The 23266-nt window shown below is 43.1% G+C and overlaps 2 protein-coding genes across 2 annotated transcripts; one reads left to right on the forward strand and one right to left on the reverse strand.

The window, feature by feature from the left end:
• Positions 1-33: 33 nt before the first annotated feature.
• On the forward strand, positions 34-6588 carry LOC115688358 (protein unc-13 homolog). The gene is made up of 6 exons (XM_030614158.2): positions 34-175; positions 1625-3419; positions 3634-4515; positions 4613-5065; positions 5151-5337; positions 5544-6588. Exons 2-6 carry the CDS (start codon positions 2871-2873, stop codon positions 6512-6514), a joined length of 3042 nt encoding a protein of 1013 aa, XP_030470018.1. The 5' UTR covers positions 34-175; positions 1625-2870; the 3' UTR covers positions 6515-6588.
• A 308-nt stretch (positions 6589-6896) lies between these two features.
• On the reverse strand, positions 6897-8646 carry LOC115688377 (glycine-rich cell wall structural protein). The gene has a single exon (XM_056317341.1). The coding sequence runs from the start codon at positions 8611-8613 to the stop codon at positions 7192-7194; it is 1422 nt and encodes a 473-aa protein (XP_056173316.1). The 5' UTR covers positions 8614-8646; the 3' UTR covers positions 6897-7191.
• Positions 8647-23266: the final 14620 nt, after the last annotated feature.

The raw sequence follows: 23266 nt of genomic DNA on the forward strand, positions 1-23266 counted from the left end.
TTGTTGTGGTTTTTGTTGTTAAAAGCTTGGGAAGGAACTTGGAGAATTGTTCTGTCAAAATTATGCATTAACTCGAGAGAGGCCGTTCCGATTCACAGGCTATGTCACTGTTGTCAGTGTTTGCAGATTCCTGGCATTTCAAGTCATGGATCTCCGATCTTCGTCGAGATTTGTGGTGAGTTGACAAAATAGGTAGGCCGTGGTATGTGATACATGTCGCTTAGGAGCAGTCCTATATCAGTTTGAGGTGTTAGTTTGCAGTGAGATACTTCTTTTTAAAAGACAGATTGCCAAACTAGAAGCTGTGGTAGACTTCAACCATTTTGTTTTTTGTCCAAACGAGGTTGGATTTGTGCACATTCTACATTAGCAAGCCATTTCTGTGGACAATTTTTTTGTTCTTTCTAATGATGGAGATATAAGTAATAATAGGTCAAGGCAAGTGTAGGTGGATGGATGATACTTATCGTTGACTTGGCAGAACTTTCAGCGGAAAATCTTTTGATATTTGAAAGGTCCAATTATGGAGTTTCTTTCGTGTGTCTCTGCTTAGGGAAAGTGAGTCCTTGGTTATCAATCTTATTAGTTTAACCACCGAAATGATTGAATTCTACTGCCATTATGATTATTATGGCAGGTTTGGGTGTTGTTAGTCTTTATTTGGTTGTCCTGTTAGCTATTTATATTGCATCTGAATAATTCTTGATTCTTGGATTCAATGAATATAATGTTGTGCCTTTTGATTTAGTGTTAACAGTTGTACATGATTGAATCTGATATCAAAACGAAGACTAATGAGTTAATAGGTTGGAGATAGGATTTTTTTTGTTAACAATTTGTCAATTGTAGATTTAGTATTTCCGTGGTCAGGGTACTAAGAGACTGTTAATGGCGATAGATACTTCAGCCTATGCTTCGCCAATTGACCTACTTAGTGGTTGTTGAATGTGAATTTCCCTAATCTTTTGTTGTTGACAATAAATGTTCTGAGGTAGAATACTTTTTTGTTTTTGACTAGAAATAGAGTTGGTCAACAGATTGCTGAGTAGTTTTTCTCATAGGATTGGTGTGGACCCACATAATTTGGGCGCGCCTATTTCTGGGCATGACTATTCCTCACTAAGGCTGGTGCTTGACATTGAGGCCATTTGAAGAGATATTTGTACTGCTGCTGCCTTCTCTTTTCATTCAACAGTGTAGCTGCTCATGGCAGAGTCTTTTGTGTCCATTGCATCGCTAATGTGGTGTAATGATTTAATTACGATACCTGCATGTTATTATTCCCACCAACTTTGCATTTGAACTTTGAAAAATATCATCTTTGATTGGGCAAGCAGAATTCTCCGCATGCAAGGAATCGATAAACTTTTCATTGACTAAACAAGAATTCTACCGTCCAGTGGAGAATCAGTATATCCTCGAATCATATGAGTATGAAGTCTCTCCCATCTTTCTCCACAAACTTAAGGTCCCACTACTGGTGCCGTATGCCGTTAGTTTGGACTGTTGTCAAACATCAGTAGCATTTGCTTAGATGATTGAATCTAGCTTTGCTTGTTGGTAGTTAAGTGTAAGTCTTCCTACATTTGAGGATTGAACTGGCACCGATCAGTTCCCGTTGCAGCTTCTTTTTGCAGGTCGTCGCCTCATCAAGCCAGCCACATTCACAATCGTTGCTGTTTCTCTCGTAAATGTCGGTCTTACTTGCCACCTGCAGTGATCCTCTTGTCCCAGTCCTTTGGCCTAGGGCCGTTGATTGATCTAAAGTGTCAGTTGCTGAGAGCCAGTGTTGTCATTGCATAAAAAAATTCGTGTTCTGATTTTAACTTCAATGTATGGTGGAAGTTATGCGCGCGTTATGCATCTGATTGGAACCTCGAGTTTATGCGACCAAATTACCAAAATCTGTATTCGATTGTCTTTTCTCTTATATGTAACTAGATTGAACGAAGGCAAGTAGGGCTAAAGATCATACGGTCCCGAATTTTAGCCGCGTGGGGGATTTGGGAAATGAGTTTGATAAATGGGTGTATCATCCTATCTAGAGTCCGGTGGTTATCTTGACATGTCGGAATACTTTTCCGCCCGGTTGAGTAAATTTTTGGGTGCGCAAAAAAGCAACATTCATCGATGTTTTGATGGGGTAGAAATCGAAATGAAGGTAGAAAATCTACGTTTGCACTATAAAAGTCAATTAGGTGCATAATCAAAGCTAATCTTAGATAGCTCTTGTCCATCGTTCTCTTCCCCTTCTCAAATTTTTCATCGGTTCCGGATTAAATCGAGTCACATGACAGCAACGGATTCGGGTAGGATTAGGATTCAAGATTACGACATCGGTAAAATTAGTGAACGGAAAAAGAAGTGACCTAGTTGTTCGATGTCGGCTGCCGCCGTTCTCCTATCCATCTCTTCCTGGAGAGTTTTGAGCATGGGAACTTTAACAACTGAGAAGGCCAGCACAGTCAAATTGTTTGTTCAACTCCAGGATGTTGACCCGAGTGTTTTCGTCAAGGCTCAATTCGTTTATCCGTCTGGAATTTGTTCTATTTATGCATACCTGATTGGCCACGACATGATTTTCATCTGAATTACAGCTGTTTCAGCTGGAGAAATAAGCTCCCCATGTCCCATTTGCCACCCTTCTTTCTCGCTCTCCATGCAACATCACAAGTTGGCAAAAACCATCCGACGCCCAATCTCTGTCTCTCTCTGTCTCTCTCTACCCCCCCCCTTCAAACGTTGTCATAACCAAAAAAACAAAGCTCAAATCAGGTGCCTCTCTAACCGTCCCTCTCCCTCTCTTGAAGAACATGCGTTCCAAATTCTATCGCTCTCTCCCGCCGGATCTCTGATCACGCCGTCGCCATATGGCACACGCCGCCTGCCGAGAGTCCTTCTCTGCGGCCACGGACCTCGAGTGGCCCTTCGGGAAGCTCGACGGCCTGGACCACGACGACATCCGCGAGACCGCCTATGAGATCTTCTTCACCTCTTGCCGTTCCTCGCCCGGATTCGGAGGCCGCACCGCCATAGCTTATTACTCGTCGTCGTCGCATGCGTCCGACAATGCGGAGGGAGGTTCGTCGGGGGCCGGAGCCCAGGGCAGGGCCAATGGGGTGGGGATGGCGCCGAATAGTAGGGTGAAGAGGGCCCTAGGGTTGAAGATGATCAAGCGGTCGCAGTCGAAGAGGATGGTATCCGGTTGGGCCAACGTCGGCGGGATGTCCGCGCCATCTTCACCGAACCGGCACAGCATGGGGACCAAGCTGTTGAGCCCCGGGTTGTTGCACACAGTTCCGCCTTCGAGGGCGAGGCGGCCGCTCACGTCGGCCGAGATCATGAGGCAACAGATGAGGGTGACGGAGCAGAGTGATAACAGGCTCAGGAAAACGCTTATGAGGACTCTTGTAGGCCAAGTACGTGAATCGTTATACTACTCTAATTTGACCCTTATCTTGCACGATACATTAGGATTTATATATGCATGATTTGATGGTTAAATGTTGCCCTTAAAATCAGATGATGTACCAATATCAAAGTAGTGTCATCTAAATCTTGTATCTTCAAATCAGATGAATGTTCACCGATTTCGATTCAATGTCTTAGTGTATTGCCTTGTTCTCGTCATAGATGGGAAGACGAGCAGAGACCATAATCCTTCCGTTGGAGCTTCTCCGGCACATCAAGCCGTCCGAGTTCAGCGACTCGCACGAGTACCACCTTTGGCAGAAGCGCCAGCTCAAGGTCCTCGAGGCCGGGCTCCTCCTCCACCCCTCTATCCCGCTCGAGAAGTCGAACACTTTCGCCGCGCGCCTCCGGGACATCGTCCTGTCGGGCGACACGAAGCCCATCGACTTCGGGAAGAACACGGACGTCATGAGGACCCTGTGCAATTCCGTTGTCTCTTTGTCTTGGCGGAGCGCGAGCGGGACTCCGACCGACATCTGCCACTGGGCCGACGGGTTCCCGCTCAACGTCCATCTATACATCACTCTCATGCAATCGATCTTCGACGTGAGGGACGAGACGTTGGTCCTGGACGAGGTCGATGAACTTCTTGAGCTCATGAAGAAGACATGGTCCACATTGGGCATCAACAGGCCTATCCACAATGTGTGCTTCACTTGGGTGCTTTTCCAACAATATGTGGCGACGTCGGAGATGGAGCCGGACCTCCTCTGCGCCTCGCACGCCATGCTCGTGGAAGTATCGAAAGATGCCAAGAAGCCGGATCGAGACGCCATATTCGTCAGGATCTTGTCGTCGGTGTTGTCATCGATGCGAGAGTGGTCGGAGAAACGGTTGCATCACTACCAGGACTACTTTTCGAGGGGGATGGTGGGATTGATCGAGAACATCCTCCCTATGGCGTTGACGGCCTCGACCATTAGCAGCGAGGACGCCATGCTACCGGTCACGGCAGGCCACGGGAACAAGGACTCGGTCCTGGACTCTACCGGCGATCGCGTGGACGACTACATAAGGTCCTCCTTGAGGAATGAATTCACAAAGGTTTGTGTTTGAGGCTGAGCTTATCATCTATTAGACTTGATGTTCCCTAAATTCCAATCATCGATTCAGTATTTCATTTTGACGTATCTGTAATCAGATGATTCAAAGCGGCCATTTCAATCACGCGATGGATTCGAAAGAAGAGGCGACCGAAGCTCTTCTCAGCCTGGCGAAAGAGACGGAGGATCTGGCCTTGAGAGAGAGGGAACACTTCAGCCCCATCATGAAGAAATGGCATCCGTTCGCGGCGGGGGTCGCGGCGGTGGTGCTGCACAATTGCTACGGGGCCATGCTGAAGCGGTACCTGACCAGCACGCCGAAGCTCAGCAGCGAAACCGTGAGCGTGCTGCAGAGAGCTGGGAAGCTAGAGAACTTCCTGGTGCAGATGGTGGTCGAAGACTCCACCGAGTGCGAAGACGGCGGCAAGTCCCTCGTCCGAGAAATGGCGCCGTACGAGGTCGATACCATCATCCTGAAGCTTTTGAAGCAATGGATCGACGAGAAGCTCAAGAAAGGAAAAGAATGCCTCCGTCAAGCCAAAGAAACCGAGGTAAGTCCCCGTAGATCGTCGGCGAATCGATGTACTCACTTTGAGCGTGTACTGAAACGGTGATGGTTGTGAATGTGCAAACAAGACATGGAATCCAAAGTCGAAGACGGAGCCGTACGCGCAATCCGCGGTGGAGCTGATGAAGCTGATAAAGGAAACCGTGGACGAGTTCTTCGACATCCCGATCGGAATCACCGAGGATTTGATTCAAGATCTCGCCGACGGCCTAGGCCACCTGTTTCAAGACTACATTTCATTTGCTGCATCATGTGGTAAAACTCAATTCATGATGTCTACACTCCTCCATCCACCAGATTCATTTGAGCCTCATCCTTCAAGATCACTCCAGTCCTAACTCACATTCCATACCAACCAGGCTGCTTTTCTTACTTGGGAATCTCTGAGTTACTTGCAGCAATTTCCTTAAATCTTTCATCAGTTTGATTATTGTTTTACCTAATGTGAGAATTGGTGACAGGATCAAAGCAGGGTTACATTCCCTCGCTCCCTCCTCTAACAAGATGTCACAGTGCCTCCCAACTTGTCAAGATTTGGAGGAAGGCCACTCCTTGCCGGGTAGGAGCGGAAGATGGACATACGGTCGGGGCCAACGACGGCCACAACCCGCGGCCGTCGACGAGCCGCGGCACGCAGCGCCTCTACATCCGCCTCAACAGCTTGCACTACCTCCTCACCCACCTCCACTCCCTCAACAAGACCCTCACCCTCTCGCCCCGGGTCTCCCCGTCCCGGAACCGCTTCACGAACCGGCGGCAGCAGGGCAAGACCTCGTCCTACTTCGACATCGCCCGGACGTCGATCCACGCGGCCTGCCAACACGTCTCCGAGGTCGCCGCGTACCGCCTCGTATTCCTCGACTCGAACAGCGTCTTCTACGAGAATCTTTACGCCGGCGACGTCGCCAATGCCCGCGTGAGGCCCGTCTTGAGGATCCTCAAGCAGAACCTGACTCTACTGTGCGCGATCCTCACGGACTGTGCTCAGCCGCTCGCGGTCAAGGAGATCATGAAGGCCGCCCTCGAGGCCTACCTCATGGTGCTCCTCGCGGGCGGCAACTCGCGGGTCTTCTACCGAGGGGACCACAAGATGATCGAGGACGACCTGGCGAGCCTGAAGCGGGTCTTCGCCTCCTGCGGCGAGGGGCTCATCGCCGAGGACGTCGTCGACCGCGAGGCCGAGGTCGTCGAGGGCGTGGTGGCGCTGCTCGGGCAGCCGACGGAGCAGCTCATCGAGGACTTCAGCATCCTGACGTGCGAGACGAGCGGGATCGGGGTGATGGGCGCGGGGCAGAAGCTGCCGATGCCGACCACGACGAGGAGGTGGCACCGGTCGGACCCGAACACCATCTTGAGGGTGCTGTGCCACAGGAACGATAGGGCGGCGAATCATTTCCTCAAGAAATCGTTCCGGATGGCCAAGAGGAGATGAATGTGCAATTTGCATGTCTCTCTTATCAGTAGTATGTACTTGGCAAAAAGGTGGAAATCATGTCACGATTTATATGATCTTGGTCTTACCTCATTAAGTGGGAAAAAAGTGGCGCATGCATGGGAGAGAAAGAGAGCGGCACATCGTGTTGTATTGTTAAAATTGCTATTCACATCCATGACACGATGGAGGAGATTTGCTTATTAATTTTTCTTCTTTGCTTTTTTGCTTTTGTTTCTCTGTATATTCTACAGTGATGGGACAAAATTTGGGTTCAGATGAGTTTTTATTTTGTCGATCGTTATAATTTTTTCTTTTTTCTGAAATTAGAGTGAAAAAAAATGTGAACAATGAGGTGAGCATGCACAGCGTATTGCTCACGTTAAGAACAAATTTCTCTATTAGAAATTGCCAAATTGGTGACATAAAAACAAGGGAAATTTGCTAGTAATACATCTATATTTTTTTCTGCCCTTTTGTTATAGGAATTGGGCCGACACACCAATCCCAACCCAACATCGAACGACAACGATACATTGGACTAATGTAAAAGTCGAAATTAAAGTGACATGATAAACACTGAATTATTCGGCCATATGCTCTATTACTCGGTACTCTTTCCCAATTCCTTTCCATGAGTCGCATCGCATGCATGCATGCATGCAACGTGAAGAGTTTCAGTGGTGTCCAATTCCACCACCCCCGCCGCCTCCTCCTCCTCCTCCTGCACCTCCACCGAAGCCGCCTCCGGAGCCTCCTCCTATTCCTCCCCCCTTGCCGAATCCCCCGCCGATTCCACCACCCGAGCCTCCCCCGGCTCCTCCCCCGAATCCGCCACCCTTCCCGATCCCACCGCCGAAGCCACCACCTTTCCCGAAGCCTCCACCAGCGCCGCCTCCGATCCCACCACCCGAGCCTCCTCCAACTCCGCCCCCGAATCCGCCGCCCTTTCCGATCCCACCACCAAAGCCGCCGCCTTTCCCGAAGCCTCCACCAGCGCCACCTCCGATTCCTCCACCAACGCCACCACCCTTACCGAATCCTCCGCCTACTCCTCCACCTTTGCCATATCCTCCTCCGGCACCGCCCCCAACTCCGCCGCCCTTGCCAAAACCGCCACCAGCGCCTCCTCCGACTCCGCCACCTTTTCCAATTCCTCCTCCGACACCTCCACCAATACCACCGCCTTTTCCAAAACCTCCTCCTACACCACCACCAACTCCTCCGCCCTTTCCGATCCCACCGCCGATCCCGCCGCCTTTCCCAATGCCACCTCCAACTCCCCCTCCTTTTCCAAACCCACCACCCACTCCTCCTCCAATTCCACCACCCTTGCCAATGCCTCCACCAACTCCGCCTCCTTTTCCGATGCCGCCACCAAAGCCGCCGCCAACTCCACCACCCTTGCCAAATCCTCCTCCCGCACCACCGCCAAAACCGCCACCCTTGCCAATGCCTCCACCAACTCCGCCTCCTTTTCCTATCCCACCGCCAATCCCGCCACCCTTACCAAATCCACCACCAGCTCCACCACCCTTGCCGAACCCACCTCCAACACCGCCGCCGACACCTCCACCCTTGCCAATGCCTCCACCAACTCCACCTCCTTTTCCAATGCCACCACCGAGGCCGCCTCCTTTACCAATTCCTCCACCAATACCACCACCTTTACCAATGCCGCCGCCTACACCACCACCCTTACCAAACCCACCGCCTACTCCACCACCAGCACCATGACCACCACCTAAGCCACCCCCACCCCCGGCACCTCCACCGGCTCCACCGCCAGCACCACCGCCGCCGCCAAACCCACCGCCCCCACCGCCGGCACCTGCACCAGCTCCACCGCCAGCACCACCACCACCACCACCTCCAAACCCACCTCCTCCGCCTGCTCCACCGCCGGCTCCACCACCTCCGCCGAACCCACCTCCAAAGCCACCGCCAGCCCCACCTCCTCCCCCGAACCCTCCTCCCTTGCCACCACCTACAAACGTCTTCTTATCATCCTCACCAGCACTCACAGCATGTTTTGCACTCACACTGACCACAACAACATGTAGACAAAGCAGAGATAGCAAAGCAAAGGCCTTCACCATCTTTTTCTAATATCTTTTTTGGATGACTGAACACGCACACTGATGAGTGAGAGCCTCATGTTACGAAGGCTTTATATACAACGTATGTTTCGATATAGCATTGAATGTTCACAACAACTAACTGTGCACCAAATTTAATGTAACGATTGGCTCAACAATAATATTCACGCGTCTTTGGGGCATTCTTGATTTTAGGGCTTTGCCACTTTGGTTTTCGCAGCAAAAGAAAACCCTCAAGCTAGAAAATCTACGGGACACCTCTCCGACACACCCATTTCTTTTCCACGTGGATAGCTAGTTCTGTGGACCAATCATACATGCATATGTCCAATGCATCTAGCTGGGAAATTAGAAATTTTCTTCCCATTTGTAACAAAAAAAAAAAGAAAAAAGAATGATAGAAAAATAATGTGGCTAGCTGGGTTGCTGTTTCCGAGTACATCAAGTGAAGCAACTAAAAGAAAAAAAAGAATGATAGAAAAAAGAATGATAATTTTTTGGTTCCATATATAGGCCAATCTCTTTCTTAAAATTTTCGACAACTAAAGAACAAAAACTTATATTGTAGGTCTTGAAACATCATATATTATGTGAAGGTTAGTAGGATGGTGAAAGCTTGACATGTGGTTGAATGAATTGCTAGAAACACAAGAGGTACAGAGGAAGCAGATCCATATGACTTAAAAAGATGATTGTGAGGAATGGAACTACTTCAGTTCTAACTCTAGTGTCATTCTAAAGTTGAGTGTGCAACAATCTTTCTAATTTGACACCAATATAAAAATTCTCAGAGTTTGGTTCTTCATATCCACTTCACCCTTGTGCATGCTTCCCTTGAGCTTCACCAAAAAATTCATTCGATCGCAAGTATTTGTTTCGCAAGCTCAAGGTCTTTTAGTGATTTCTACCGGTCTTTGTATGAAACAAAGTATTTAATATATAAGATATGTTCCATGCTGTTTTCTAACAGTTTCAACTTTTGTAAAAGATAATCATATGTTAAAATTTAATAACAAATACGCTAGAAATACAACTTCTAATTCTCACTTATTGTTTTCAACTCCAATATTTTGAAATTTATGTATGTCTTAAAAAATTATGGAAAGACAGATATGATTTTGCATGTCAATATCCAAATATTTTGAAAGGTTCGGGTGTTCGCATCGAGCGGAACTCCAAATGGCGACGGTCGCAAGTTCTGAATCTGAAAAAAGATAAAGTAACAAACCCCTAGGTTAAGAATATCTCCCTATGTATAATACATACTATCATTTCCTTTTAGCATACAAGCCTTCATAATAAACATTTAGGATGTACCTAGTGAAATCAAGGACTAAAAACCCATGATGATTGAAACTTTTGCTCATTAAAAACTTTTCTAGTGGCGCACATGGCCACCAATGCATCCAGATTAGAAACTGTCTCCACTAATCTAATTCAAACACAAATTACTACTTGGGCCAACAAAAAAAAAAAACAAAGAAACCTTTAAATTGCTGTTTTTCCCCATTGAAAATGTACGGAAGCAGGTTCGTCCTAAGCTGACCCACTTCCATGTGCCTGGTAGTTGAGAAATTTATTGCATTTGTAACCCAAAAAAATAAAGAGTTCTGTCAATTTCACCACCATTTCAATCCCACTTGAAAAAATAACAAAGGAAACTTTCATTTGACATCAATAGTTTGTCGGCATTTGCGCCGCTGATGCCTCAAAAAGGGAGTTTGATATTCGTCCCCTCCTGTCGATTTCAATGTATGATTTTATGAAGCACGTCTAGTTGTCCGAATTTAATGGTTAGACTTTGTTCTTAGCTGTAGAGAGTAATGTCGTTGAAGGACTGCCTCCCCCATCAATGTTGGCAAATCATGGAGATCCGGTGAGATAATGACTCACTCCCCACCAAATTTGTGGCGAAATGGAAACGAAAGGATATCATATTGCCCTAATTAATTTTGAGATCAGCTAAATTAGATAATTGAAGTGCAAAAAACAAATGAGTAGCCCAAAGAAAATGAAAAAAAAAGGATTTTTAGCTCGAGAAGTAGACCATTACGTCGTCATTATAGTCTTCCACGCCAATTCCCCTCAAAATTATGACGTGCTATAACTTATTTATAACTTAGTTATAGCACCTCAAAATCAGTATAGTTTTCATTTTGCATGTTTTTTTGGTCAAACATTTTGCATTTATTAGGAAGTTGTTTAATTAAGTATATTGTTGATTCTTGTTTATAATACATAGATACATTTAACTTGTTTTTTTTATTTATCTAAATGTTTTTGCATTTGAAAACAGTGTTTGGTTATGCATAATAATAAATTATTATTTTACTTTATTTTAATTAAATAACATATGTCATATCTAACTACTAGTTCTACTGCTTATATTTTGTTGCTCCATGATAATTTTCAATCGTAAATAATAGTACTTATGGTATAATATCTTTATTTTATTGATAGCAATAAGAATAGTAGTATTTTCATGTAAAAGAATGTTTCTTGGTCAAAACAAGACAGTTTAAGTAAACATGGCTTAATTCCAAAAAAAAACACCAACTTTAGGTCAAGGGACAATTTTGGCCCGAACTTTTTTTTGTTCCATAAAAAAGCATCAACTTTAAGTCAAGGGACAATTATGACCCCAACTTTTTTTGTCCCGTAAAAAAACACCAACTTTAGATCGAGAGACAATTCTGGCCCAAACTTTTTTTTGTCTCGTAAAAAAGCACCAACTTTCACTTAAATCCCAAATCTGGCCCTTATTGACTTAAAACAATTGATTTTCCAACTAGACTATTCCACATTAGTAATAAATCCACGTGACTTGCTGACTGGATTTAAAGCATTATTCATTGTCTTATTCTTTGAACCACAGCTTGAAGAATAACGGTAAAACTGTTCGTCTCCTTCACTTCATCGGCAAGTAAAAAATATCTCCAGATTGAATCTTTCTAGCCAAACTTCGTCGTTTTGTCGTAATCTAAAGCTGTAGACCACCGCCCGTCGACAGACGCCATGGAAGAGATTCGCCAGGCTCACCACCATAACTTTTTTTCTCAAACAAGGGTAACTTCATACAGAAAGTCAATGGGGGGCCAAATTTGGTATTTAAATGAAAGTTTGTGCTTTTTTACGAGACAAAAAAAAGTTCGGGCCAGAATTGTCCCTCGACCTAAAGTTGGTGCTTTTTTATGGGACAAAAAAAAGTTCGGGCCAGAATTGTCTTTCGACCTAAAGTTGATGTTTTTTTATGGAACAAAAAAAAGCTCGGGCCAGAATTGTCCCTCGACCTAAAGTTGGTGCTTTTTTTTGGAATTAACCCAAGTAAACATAGCCAGACGACCTCTTATTTTATTGATATTTTCGAATTAGCAAAAGTGAGAAAAGCCTGTCAAAGTCTAGATATCGTTCAAATATTTTATTTGTGGAAAAAAAAATCAAATTACAGGGGTGGTTGAACTAATAAACGTTTTAGTTTCAGATAACTTTTTAGGATTATCACCACATAAAGCAAGTAGGTTGTTGTTGGCGTTGTAAGGCTCCTTCGCATTTTCGAAATAAATGTTTTTCGAAAGCATAAACAAAAATATGTTTTTGCCCAACAATATCTTTAGGGTTAATATCATGAAAAACCCTAAACTGATACATTTGTGACAAATTTACTAAACTAATTTTCTGACCATAAAAAACCCCAAACTAGTACACTTATGATAAATTTACTCCCAAATTAATTTTTTTGACTATAAAAAACCTCAAAATGGCACATTTATGATAAATTTACCCTTCGTTAATTTCCGTTAAATTGGATTAGTACTACGAAAAATCACAAACTAATACATATATGACAAAGAGAGGTAAAACCCTCTACACCCGTCAACTTCTACTTGTCATTTATCTTGACAATTTGACGATAAAATTTAATAAAAACTAATAAAGGGTAAATTTATCATAAATGTACTAATTTGAGGTAAATCTATCACTTATATACCACTTTAAAGTTTTCCGTGATATTAACCCGTACCTTTAACTTATTGTTTTCAAAAAGGGCTGCGATGAATCCATCCCCAAAATGGCTCCGTTCAACCCTAAAAAAATTAAAGGACGAAAATCACCCAAATCACCAAATCGTGGATCCCACTCCCCACCTTCTCTACCTCTCATCAATTCCTCTGCATCTCCATACTTCTGTCCCCCTCTCTCATTGCTACTCATGTGCGCCTCTACCCTCACCTGCCAAACCTCACCGCTTCGAGCTCAAAGCCTGAATTGCTCGGGTCGAGGTCGTTCGACCAGAAGAACCCTTCTGGCTGTTTGCTTGGATTTCCAAGGTCCAAGAGGATGTAATGCAACTGGAGATGCTTTATAATTGGGCACTCCAATGGCCACTCTGTTGGTGATCACTTCCATGCTGAGAGTTTAATTTTAGTTGTTTGAATAGTTGTTTTATATTCTTTGCCTGGCTGTATAGTTCATGGTGTTGGAGTTGATCCGTTGATCGGTTGCAAAGTTAAAAGAAGTATGACATCAATTTCTTAAAAAAAAAAAAAAAGAGGAAAACACAGGGAAAGAAAAATTCTTGAACGGCGGAGGAGGTGGGGGCGGCAAGGCCAGGGAGGCGGTCACGGGGTTGGGGAAGTCTAGGTGTCGAAGCCGAGACTTAGAGGGGGTCGGGTCGGCCATGGCGGAGAGGGTAGCAGTGACAACAAGTGATGCCAGATAGCGGCGGAGTTGAGGGGTGGTACTCTTGCCTTTGGTGAATCGGCGGAGGGGCGGATTCGATGGCATGCGACACCTCGAGGTACATGGAGTGCGGGACCGAGCGTGCCTGCCTCGCTTTCACGGACTGCTTCATGCACCTCTCTTCCTCGCTCTGCATTGAGACATCATTTTCAATAATGGGGCATTTCGCAATGTTCGAGCTTGTCATTGGCAATTTCATTAATGGGCTTGACTTTAGCTCGCGTACATGGTTTTGTCGATCCCACAATTTGCTTCGGTGTGGTCATCACAACTTCAAAACATAAAAAAATAAAATGTATGGGCCCCTTGCCTGCCATTATTAGGAGAAGGCAGTGAAAAAAAAAGGACAAAATAGAAGTTAGGCGGCGAAGCACGAAGACCTGATGGAGACAAGAGAGGGTAAGGAATGGGACCCATTTTAAGAGTGAATTTATAGCTAACCTTTTTTCGTGGTTTGATATCATGAAAAATTTTAAATTATTTATAATAAATTTATCTCAAATTATTTTTTTTGATTACTAAAAATCATAAATTAGTATATCTGTAATAAATTTATCAAAATTTAATTTTTTAAACCACTAAAAACCTCAAATTAGTAGCTTTGTGATAAAGTCACCCTCTGTTAAATTGGATTAATACCATGAAAAATCACAAATTAGTACACATGTGACAAACAGAGGGTAAAAACCCAAACTGTTACACCTGTCAACCGTCATGTGTCATACAACTCAAAAATTTAACGGTAAAATTTAACCGAAACTAATGAAGGGTAGACCTATCAAACGGATGGGTCGGATCGAAAATAGTCCGATCCAAATAGACACATTTAACCTGTTTTAACCTATTTTTATGTAATGCAAATCTATTGACCCATACCCGACCCAACTCACACCCAACCCATAATCGACCTGATCCATTTTGCTAAAACACTTCCATATTTAACTCAACCTAAGAAAACTCGAACCCAAATTGAGATGAGAGCACGGAGTGAGTGAGGGCGAGAGAGATGGAGTTGTAAATCCATCTACGACCCATTTAACACTCGTATTATGTTTATACCCATTTACGACTCATTTAGTAAATATAACTAACCAATTTATGACTCATTTACTGATATATGGGTTAAGAAATGGGTTTATAACCCATTTTGACAGGTCTAACGGAGAGTAAAATTGTCACAAGTGTACCGGTTTAGGGTTTTTAATGATCAAAAAATTAGTTTAGGATAAATTTATCACAAGTGTACCAGTTTGGGATATTTCGTGGTATTAACTCTTTTTTTTTGTTAAAAATTTAGAGCTATCCTTTGAAAAACGGCGAAAAAGTGAAACGATCATTAGTGTATATTCATTTATGGTAATATCTACAGTTTGGACGCAGGAAACGAGAGAACAGTCTGTGCCACCATGTTTTTCGTAAAAAGATTACAACAAACAATTGTGTCTATCAACGATTTATAACCGATAAATTAAAAATTCTCAATTTGTTAGTTGATCCCATTAGTGAAATCTTCGCATTATTTATGTATAAATCACCGTATACGACAATCTATGGATGGACAACATGTTATCTTTATCTGAGTCAGCGATTGAATGTCTTGCGGCAATGGATTTTCAAACATTAAACAATAAGTAAATATTTCTAAATCGAATTCTTCTTTTACAAAGTCTATGAGAGTCACGATCAAATCCTCAAGAAAATATCGGTATCGATTCCTTCTTTGTCTATTTGCTTTTCTTTAATTTCATCCTTTTTCTATTTATATTTCTATAATTCCTATTTGTCTTTTAATCTCATGGGTCCGTATGGACTAATCCTAAGCCCATCACGAAGTGAGATGGGACTTTCATCATGGACTTTCCACAAGGTGGGCTCAGTTAAAGTAGGCCATAAATTGAAGCTCATGGCTAGCAAGTGCCGTAAGCGTTGACCAGTCTAAGCTTTGACCAGTCGCACCTGATCTGTATCTTTCGTGTCATTGGCTGTATTGCTGTCTTAAAAAAGCAACAACAATAATTCTCAGCCGATTGATTAGGTAATCACATTAAATAACAAGAGATGTATCATTCTATCTTGAAATCTCTAACTTTCGATTGGGTTAGCACGTGATATTTTCATTGTCGTAGATGCTTTCTCGCCTACAATGAAGCGAATTACGTATCGAATCCAAACCTCATTGTTTATGTAAAATGAGACGACGATTATCACCAGCGATCGCATTATTGGGCTTTACTATTTATGAAAATTGGAGTGCTACCGCGAGATCGTGAAAACACGAGACGCTTGCGACCTTAGGCGAGCCATGCACTCCCAGGGAGGTTGCCCACCTCATAAAGAGAGAGAGAAAATTAAAAGAAAAAACAAGAAAACGAATACATCCAAGTCGTTAAAGTAAGCGAAACCTAGTTTTTGTTCACGTACTCTCACATCTCTAATTAAATCCCCGTAGTTTTAATTTATCTAATTAATATCTTGCTATTTTATGAAACTTTTTACCCGTTCACATGGGTATCCATATTCGCTAAATTTTATCCGCATCATATTTTGTCATTATTTATATCGAGTAAATTTTTCGGTACATGTCCACAGGGACATCTGCATGTTTTATTCACACCATACTTTGGTGTCGTCTGACAGTCACGTCAGCTGAATCTGGCCGCTGGTGTCAGAAAGACTTGATTAGAAAATTCGTGAAAGTAAAAGAACTCGATTAGATTAGTGAGTATACAAGGACGAGAAGTATAATTTTTTTTTAAAATCACGTGCCCTCGTCTCAAGAGAGAGGATGACGAAATATGTATCAAAGACTCCATCTTGATATACCTCAGAAAATACATCGCGGCATATGGATATCATTTACGGTATAGATTACCATATCAAGTTTAGCGGGGCGAAAAAGGTAAGCGATCCGAACCAAAGCATTTCAGATCTTTTCGGGTCGGGTTTTCCTTTTAGCGCGAATTGTAAGTAAAACAACGGGACTTCTGGTGATTGTTTCGGTTTCGACTCGTAAACCCGAACTGACCCGACACAGATTATTGAACTTGTTTACACTTCAGTAATGTGTTTTGAACTTCTTTTTTTCATTATATAATCGTTTCTTGATTCACGTTGCATCGTAATATCTCTGGCTGGGCGCTGTATGAGCGGTAACGTCCACGGACGGTTCTGCGAGAAGGGCGGCGGACGGAAAACTCACTCTCCGGCCATAAACTCCGGTCCAAAACAAAGCAACCGGTTTCTCACAGGAGCGAACCACCGCGAACCGTCGCTCCTCCGGTACCCTAATCATACCAGGAGCCCTATCCCATTCACGAAGAGACCGACGAACCTCGGCTCCGCTCCGGTCCTTTGAGGGCGGACCGGAGCTCCAACAGCCCCGCGAGAGAGGTCCACCGTTATTGGTTGACGACCGGGGAGGAAGCGGAGAGGAGGCACTGAGAGATGGTCTCGCGTCCGGGTTGGGAGTCGAAGCCAATGGGGTTCGTAACCCCATCGGGGCTCCGAGAAGATGGAGATGACGGCGAGCCTTTGGAGAGAAGGCTGCGGAAGCCGGGTTTCCGAGAAGCGGAGCATGCGACTCCATCTCTGCAAGTGCGGTGTATAGAGAGAGAGAGAGAGATGGCGATGCCTGAGTTCTATGACTAGAAATTGCATTGTTGTTTCCAGTCAAAGAAAAACCAAACACTCAATAACTCGACCCGACTCGACTCGATCCGAACCTTTTTTTCTTTTTTTTGTGTGGTTATGTGCGAGTTGGGTCTCGGGTCATTTCACAAAAAAATAAAATATTTACACACTTCATATCTGGATCAGATTATGTTCTCGGGGACCTGAATCGAACCGTCCCGATGACACCCATCAAGTATCTATTTTGCTTGCAGTGCTATAACTACCCTTCTGGTTAGCTGATTGGTCCCCCCCCCCCCCCCTCGTTTGCAAATATATAAATTTGTGGGGGCTCAAGCAACTAGAGGTTCCCACGAGAGACAAAAATGTACAGAACATGTGCATCACGCTTCGGCACATTCGCGTTAGAAAAATGAAACAATATACGCATCACGTTCATGTGCATAACACCACCTGTGAAGAAACTGTCATTGCAAAGCTACGCACTTACGTTAGATCCCCATTGCGTGTCTGCCGATTTGACAACTGCTTTTAATGGTTTCCCCAAAGTCAATAATCTACCTAACTTGAAAAATGAAACTTTACCCGCGCGATTTATGCATGCCGAAGAATCCATAATTTGCCGTGTTAAGAGATAACCTCACCGAAAAAAGGGGAGTCGAAACTCCTACAGGGGCCTCCGCAACTTGTCCAGATCTTGCCGGGCGGGCTCCATGGATGCGTTCCTTGTATTAACGTGTCGGTATCCGCTTTTTCTGTATATTCGTTTTCCTTGAAGAGAGGGAATACCCTTTGGAAGTTTTACATCCTGGTGATCCCGAGATTCGGATGAGACCGAGATAAAGCCTATGAAGGACACGCTTAGGTCCAATCCACCTAACTTGAGAAATGAACTTTCTTGCGCAATTTATGCATGCTGAAGAAGGACCCGGAATTTGTCGTGTTAAGAGTACGAAAGTTTGGAGCTCTTAAGGCAGCAACGAGAATCCTAATTTTGGTGTAGATTACAAGATCTATCCTATATCAATGTAAGATCTTAATTTTCATGTTTTTTTCTTCTTCTTTTCTTAGTTTTCGGATGTCGGGATTTTTACCTAAATTGTTATATACATTTAGCTCCCGTAATTGTGAGTCTTACATGAATGAGGTCTATTGGCCTAGCCTTTGATGAATTAACATGGAAAGCATATTGAGCATTTCATGTGAAATCCCATTCTTTTACCTACTCTAGAAATAGAATTAGCTAGCAAAAGATCCATTTATATATATATGTACACATAGTATCTTAATGTACAAGAAATTTGAAATTGAGGGAAAATAAAATAATTCTTTTTACCTTTCAACCTTCTGTGCAGTAGTATTACGGTATGCGACGAGAACCAACAGTTTGATATTATTTAATTGCAGCAATTATTACAAAAATGCATATATAGAATCTATATCTAAATAATTTCCAATTCACAACCCCAAGAGCATAGGTTTGCTTTCGTGCGTGTAGTTCGAATGTACAGATCTCATGCTCGAGTTTAGCCTAAATTCGAGCTTTACCCATATGAGTTTAGCCTAAATTTCCCGCCCCATTAAGTGCAAATCATTCCGTGTTTTGGTCACTTACGCGAACTTTGGTTCGACTCTTAGCTAATGGTGAGAGAAGATTCGCGCGAATTAATGAGTCCGAGGTTCACCTACTTAAAATAAGCTTACTTATCAAGAAATTACACCCAATCAAGTAATCCACATCATCGATAGTAAATGAAGGAAATCAAACTATACATGGCTTGAGAAATGTTACCTACATCACCATTCACATCGATGGATTGCGTAATTGCAAAAATATGGTCATTGGTCAATTGCACACTCAATCTCTTTCAACGTTATAATCTCATGATCACTAGTATAGATTTTATCAAGATACATTAAAGTTTTTCTCGATTGGGCTCAAATGTCAAGATACAATATGACGACGTCGAAAATCCCTTTTTAAGTTGTGTTTGGTGGATCGAATATAATTGTGGATATCTTATCCAACGTTCGGTGTAATACGAAATCCGAAACTATTCGACCATAATCGGGATAAAAAAACTCTCACTTAGAGGTTCGATATATTTTCGAATAACAACAAGATAAAGAAGGGCGCCTCATTGCGCATGATCGCCATGCACCACCAAGGACGTTGATGGTGGCATCGCTAGGGACTACCGCTTGGTGGTCGCCACTATCGGGTGACCCCCGCTCAATGGTCGCGACGATGGTCACCTGCATTAAGAAACTTTCTTAAGTCTCTCTGATTTAGATCTGAAACTTGCAACCACCGCAGGTAATCACCAACCTTAAGTGCCTACGGTGGTCGCACCCCATAGGCAATCACCACAGCAGTCATCGTCGATCTCCCGAAATCACTTGGGGAGATTCTTGCCCCCACAACTAAGACAACCACTACTGTTGTGATCACCGAAAAGAGGCGACTACCACAATGGTCATCGCCGCCTCCAATGGTACCTATTGCAGTTACGGTGATGGTCCCGGAGGTGGCCATATTGAAACAAATTATGATATTTTCTTCGTGTCTTTTCTGGCCTTTTTCAATAATTTTAATTTAATTTTGTTACTTCTATCGTGGGTACATCAAACACATGATGGGATCATCATAATTTGAAAGATTTTTTTAATTTCACTTTATGCTATCTTATTCCGACCCATCTCCATAATAAGGGACGAGTGATCAAATAAACATGTTAAACTAAGCTTTGGAAAAATACTTGATAAAACGAGATTGTGGTCAAGGATTAAAAAGAAAAAAAAGAAAGAATTAAAGAGATTGGTTGAGTGATGGAATTATACTTCGTACTTCACAAAACGTTACGAGTACTCTTTCGAAGGTCTAAATCAGTGGAGAGATCCAGGATCCACGGTCGGGTCCGCTAAGGACGAAAAACGATTATTATTTTAATTCATGTTCTTTACTCTCTTTTTTTTTTTTGGATAATGATACAAATAATTTCTGGATTTTAGCCTTTTATGTAATATAGTTTATGAATTATTGATTTATTTAATGTGGTTCATGAACTTTAACCCAACGTGTAATGTGGTCCATGAACTTTCAATTTATTCGATGTGGTCCTTGCATTTTTAGGACATGTTCAACTTGGTTCTTTGATTATATGGAAATGTTCAATATTATTTTTCTATTAATTCAAATCCTGGGACAATATTGAATATTTCTATATAGCTTAGTCCAAAATTCCATAGATTACATTTAAGAAATCGAAAGTTCGGAGACTATATTTCAAATCGGGTCAAAATTTAAGAACCATATTGAACAAATTAATAGTTCATGGACTACATTATACATTAGACCAACATTTATGGATCATTTATGTTATTTTTCCTACTTTTTTTTCCCTATTTTAGATGTCTTCACTAAAGAGGACTTTTACATGAATTGGTATGTACATTTTTCTCATAAATTGGTGGATCTCGCATTAGCACACGTCGATTAAATCGAGAGCATTTAATGAGTTGACACGAAATCTTTCGTCTGGTAAGGAAATCTTCACATAACCAAATCACCACAGTCCACAAACAATCAATACGAAACGAGATTCCAAACATGCGCATCGTCATGCTTAGGCATATCTATCACGGACTTCCTCGGAGTTCTTTCGTGGAATTACGTCGGTATTTCTTTTTCTCTATAGTGTAACACGACCTCCGACTAGTCCCTATAAATGTGATTACTTATGTATTGCTTCGAAAAATCGAACTTATAATTTTGGATTAATCGGTTGAGCTCATCATACTTTCTTAAAATAATGTACATGCTAGTTTTCTTGCTTTCATATCCCTGACATTAATGAAGAAGTCTCAATTCTTAAATGTAGGCATGCATATTAGATGTATGCACAGGATTTCAAGTAATGACGATCCAACTGTCCATTACCAAAGAAGGGTTTGCATTAATCCCACTCTTATCCTTGTCCTCCACTAGAATTTGCAAGCAAAAGATCAATTTTGGGCAAAATTACCTAATCAGTCCTAAGCTTATCGTGCAGGCATCAATTCGATCCTAAATTTTTTTAATTTTACCAATTTAGTCTCAAACCTCTGCGCGAAATTCCGATATAGCCCTTCTAGTCAATTTTCGTGGAAAATCGCTGACATGACAGTTCAATCACTACTGGTCGACCTATATGGCACGTCGCCCAGAAGGGCTACATCGGAATTTTGGGCAGAAGTTCGGGACTAAGCTAGAAAATTTGAAAAGTTTAGGACTGAATTGACATCCGTACAATAAATTTAGGACCGATTGAACAATTTTCCCCATCGATTATGTGTGCATAGCATACCCTTATAGGAAATTTTGAAATGAGGAGACAAAAAAACAGGATGTTTGATGAAATAACACAAAAGCCCTCTGAATTGAAAGTGCTAGGGCACACTATTACACAATGAGAGTGATCTTGCTTGGGCTTAAACTTCAAGACACAAAATGACGAAGTTGGAAATTCCCCTTGGAGTTCTCCGGAACAAGGGACGAGTGCTCCAAACATTTTAGAACTAAGCTTGGGAAAGGTACTTCGATGGAATGAGATTTTTGGGGTTAAGGATCAAAATAAGGGACAAATTCTACTTTTCCATCTCTACATCTTCGCCGCTTTTTTCAATATAGTCCCTACACTTTTAATTTTTCCGATCCTTACCGTATCTAATCAAAGCCCGTTCGAAGTAAAACTTGTTCAGATCCAGCTGACGTGACAGTCGGGAATGCCGGAGCGTGACGGGGATTATATATCGCCTATGTGGACACACCATCACGGATAGTGAATTGATGGGAGCAGCCCAATCCTTTCATTTCTCTCGACTTCGAGCCCCGGTGCGTAACTCAGCAAAAGGAAACAACATAAAGGACATTCCTAAAAAGTTTTACATTTTGTGACCACTCACGCGCCTCTATTTTCGGGATAACTTATATCCTTCTTCTTTTTCCAACTTCGCTGACACGCCACGCCGTGAATTTCCTCGTAAAAAAAAAATCACAAATTCCCTGAAATTCGCGTGAGAAAAACCTTGTGAACTCTCCCAAAAGGGGGGTTAATTAAAAAAAAAAAAGCACCAATTTTAGGTCAAGGGATAATTTTGGCCCGAACTTTTTTTTGTTCCATAAAAAAGCATCAACTTTAGGTCGATGGACAATTATGGCCCGAACTTTTTTTTGTCCCGTAAAAAAAGTACCAACTTTAGGTCGAGGGACAATTCTGGCCCAAACTTTTTTTTGTCTCGTAAAAAAGCATCAACTTTCATTTAAATTCCAAATCTGGCCTTTATTGACTTAAAACAATTGATTTTCCAACTAGATTATTCCACCTTAGCAATAAATCCACGTGACTTGCTGACTGGATTTAAAGCATTATTCATTGTCTTATTCTCTGAACCACAGCTTGAAGAATAACGGTGAAACTGTTCGTCTCCTTCACTTCACCGGCAAGTCAAAAATATCTCCAGATTGAATCTTTCTAGCCAAACTTCGTCGTTTTGTCGTAATCTAAAGCTGTAGACCACCGCCCGTCGACAGACGCCATGGAAGAGATTCGCCAGGCTCACCACCATAACTTTTTTTCTCAAACAAGGGTAACTTCAGACAGAAAGTCAATGGGGGGCCAAATTTGGAATTTAAATGAAAGTTGGTGCTTTTTTACGAGACAAAAAAAAGTTCGGGCCAGAATTGTCCCTCGACCTAAAGTTGGTGCTTTTTTATGGGACAAAAAAAAGTTCGCCAGAATTGTCCTTCGACCTAAAATTGGTACTTTTTTATGGAACAAAAAAAAGCTCGGGTCAGAATTGTCCCTCGATCTAAAGTTGGTGCTTTTTTTTGGAATTAACCCCCAAAAGGGGACAAGGTTTGAAGGGACCCGGACCTCCGGACGGTTAATCTTAAAAAAGGAAAAAGAAAAAAAAAGGGAAGGGAAATGAATTGCCCCGGCACATCATCCGAGAGCAATTCCGGAAGCGGGGGGAGGGCATTCTCGTCATTGCACATTCCGGTGGCATTCAGCCGTAAATAATCGGGACGAAGAGGGGCAATTCCGCAGGGACAAATCCTATATATGTTGGCCCACGCCTCGCTCACTTCCCCTCTCTCCCCTGTCATTCTCTCTCTCCTCCTCCCTTCCTTCCCCCCCACCCTCTCCCTCTCTCTCTTTCTCTGTCCGCCCCCACCCCCGTTCTCGTCTGAGCCCAGGGGCGGCGCCGCTGCCCCCCCCCCCCCACCCACCGCCGTCCGAGC

The sequence above is a fragment of the Syzygium oleosum genome, unplaced genomic scaffold, assembly GCF_021117445.2.
Source record: "Syzygium oleosum isolate NSW1041296 unplaced genomic scaffold, Sole_v2.1 Sole_v2.01, whole genome shotgun sequence".
Classification (NCBI taxonomy): domain Eukaryota; kingdom Viridiplantae; phylum Streptophyta; class Magnoliopsida; order Myrtales; family Myrtaceae; genus Syzygium; species Syzygium oleosum.

Bases quoted from the DNA above. Each gene is read 5' to 3' on its own strand.
- LOC115688358 (XM_030614158.2), top strand. From the start codon at position 2,871: ATGGCACACGCCGCCTGCCGAGAGTCCTTCTCTGCGGCCACGGACCTC. The intron at 4,516-4,612 runs GTTTGTGTTTGA...ATCTGTAATCAG, and splicing joins TGAGGAATGAATTCACAAAG to ATGATTCAAAGCGGCCATTT. The intron at 5,338-5,543 runs GTAAAACTCAAT...AATTGGTGACAG, and splicing joins TTCATTTGCTGCATCATGTG to GATCAAAGCAGGGTTACATT.
- LOC115688377 (XM_056317341.1), bottom strand. From the start codon at position 8,613: ATGGTGAAGGCCTTTGCTTTGCTATCTCTGCTTTGTCTACATGTTGTT.